Source organism: Drosophila tropicalis, unplaced genomic scaffold, assembly GCF_018151085.1.
Source record: "Drosophila tropicalis isolate 14030-0801.00 unplaced genomic scaffold, ASM1815108v1 contig_443, whole genome shotgun sequence".
Taxonomy (NCBI): Eukaryota; Metazoa; Arthropoda; class Insecta; order Diptera; family Drosophilidae; genus Drosophila; species Drosophila tropicalis.
In genome coordinates, this window is record NW_027172907.1 from 6,948,928 (window position 1) to 6,951,058 (window position 2,131).

Sequence of the window (2,131 nt, forward strand, 5' to 3'; positions counted from 1 at the left end):
CCTTTTTGATTACTCCATTCTTTCCATCCGGTAGCAGTTCTATTCTGTTGTTCTGATTCTGATTCTCATTCTTTTCGCATGATTCCTTCGCTTTTGACCTCCTGTTGATGTCAGTTAATTATTTCTAATGCCTTCGCTTATGGGAAATCTAAGTAAAAATCTTTAAATGTCATCTTTTTAATTAGGTGGGAGAGACGAGAATGAATGAGAGCCATGAGCCAATTTACTGGTGTCTTTTTATTTTTCTCTTTGGTTTTTTTTTTTTCTTCATCTTTTCATTTTGCATTATTCGTTGTTGGCCCTATTAAATGCTATTCGAAATCATAATTTCTTTACATTGTGTTGGCGGCGGCTCTCTCTCTTTCTCTCTCTCCCGTTTCCACTCATTCGCTTTGGCAGGAAAAACTAATTTCTGTTGCTGACAAGCATTTAAATTCAATTTTTCTTTTGCTGAAATGAGAAACGAAAAGCGAGGAGATTTAGAGAGGAACACCAAACACAAGTTTTATCTAAATCTAAGACAAGAAACAGGCTACCACGAGAAGAAGCAGTAAAAAAGGAAGGAAGGGTGGGTCATGCATGATTATGCCAGCTTTTTTATTTATGCTGGCCTTTTTTTTTTTTTTTTATGGCCTTACAAAAGGTATTTTTAATTTAAACAGTCGTCGCTTTGCTTCTTGTTTATACAACTGAAAATAGATACTGTACAAAAAGAAAAAAGACATGATCCTTTTGCTGCTTCTTCTGAATGTCATGGCTATTAAATCCTGTTTTTGTCCTCCAGATCTCCAACGAAATCGGCCATTTGCATCATCTCATGTAATTCCTCATCGCTTATGGTAAAAAACATCTCCTTGATGGCATGTTCGCAATTGTTCAATGACATGTTGCCACTACATAAATCGAAAAGGCCACCAACGAAATCATAACCAAGATTTTCTTCAGCCATTTTGCCACAAATGAATAGCAAGAATGTATTAAATGTTACCCGGCCAGAGTTACTTTTGTCAAAAAGTTCCATCAGGTTTCGGATGTCATCGATGTCTGGCTCTATGCCCAAACGGAGCATGGCCAGTCGCATCTTTTTTAGTTCGATGGAGCCAATTTGTTGAAAATCGTATATATCGAATGTCTTCTTAATTGTCATGATCTCATCTGGCTTCAGGATGAATGGAGGCTCCTTCCTATCCAATTCAAATGTATTGAAATCGATCCAGTTTCCCAACGCCATATTCTTAGATTCTTCCATACTAATTTCTTTACCTTTGTCCTTAAAATTTTTAGTTTATTTTAGAGTTTTTTTTTTTTTTTTTTTTTTATATTTTATATTTTTAATCTGGATGTTGTTACTGAACTAAGCGTATGGGCTTAAAGCTTTTTGACATTAACAATCTCGGCCAACTTAATATTGAGAGTGTTTTGTACAAAACGATTGAAGGATATACCTATAAACTTTGTCACTACCAAACTTGGGATCAAGAATGTTTTTCTTATTTTTTGTTTTTTATTTTTTTACCTTTAAAGGCAACAGCTGTGTGGTTTTCCCTGTTTTTCTACCCTTTACTCTATGCTCGATAGAAGAGCATATTAATTTTGGCACAGGAGAAATCAACAAGATTGATTAAGATCAATGGGCAATTCGACTTAGGACTAATTCCTTATGCCTAGCGAATTTATATATATTTTCCCTATAATATCATCCAGTAGACGGTGGGAAAAACTATGTAATGTTTTGGCTACAGGGTATCACAGAATTCGAGATGATGGTTTGTTTACAGAACTTTTCCTTCTGTTGTTTGTGATTTTTCCGCGTGTGTGGCGCATTATTAAAAACTACTTAAAAAAGGCTTAGGCCAAAAATACCGAGAGAGAGAGAAAAAAAATAAAACCAAAAGAAGAAAAGAAGTGAAGTGAAGATATGGGTGGTAAGGGGGCGGGTATCCGGGGTCGGTGTCGGGGTCGAGAAGAGAGGTTAAACTAGAAAATGAAAAACAAACACATTTTGTTTCAAACCAGCTGCCGTCAATGTTTGTTTGAATGAATGAATGATGGAATGAATGACAGGCGACCGACCAGTGGTTGCTGCTGCTGCTTCTGCTGCTTTTGCTGTTGCCAAATTGCGTTGCGATGT

At 36.2% G+C, this 2,131-nt stretch overlaps 1 protein-coding gene across 1 annotated transcript; it reads right to left on the reverse strand.

Annotated features, from left to right (window-relative positions):
- Positions 1 to 760: 760 nt before the first annotated feature.
- On the reverse strand, positions 761 to 1,231 carry LOC137574057 (uncharacterized). The gene has a single exon (XM_068286164.1). It carries the CDS (start codon positions 1,229 to 1,231, stop codon positions 761 to 763), a length of 471 nt encoding a protein of 156 aa, XP_068142265.1.
- Between the last annotated feature and the right edge of the window lie 900 nt (positions 1,232 to 2,131).

What these genes read in the sequence shown, in the direction of transcription:
- LOC137574057 (XM_068286164.1), bottom strand. Translation starts at nt 1,231, where the DNA reads ATGGCGTTGGGAAACTGGATCGATTTCAATACATTTGAATTGGATAGG.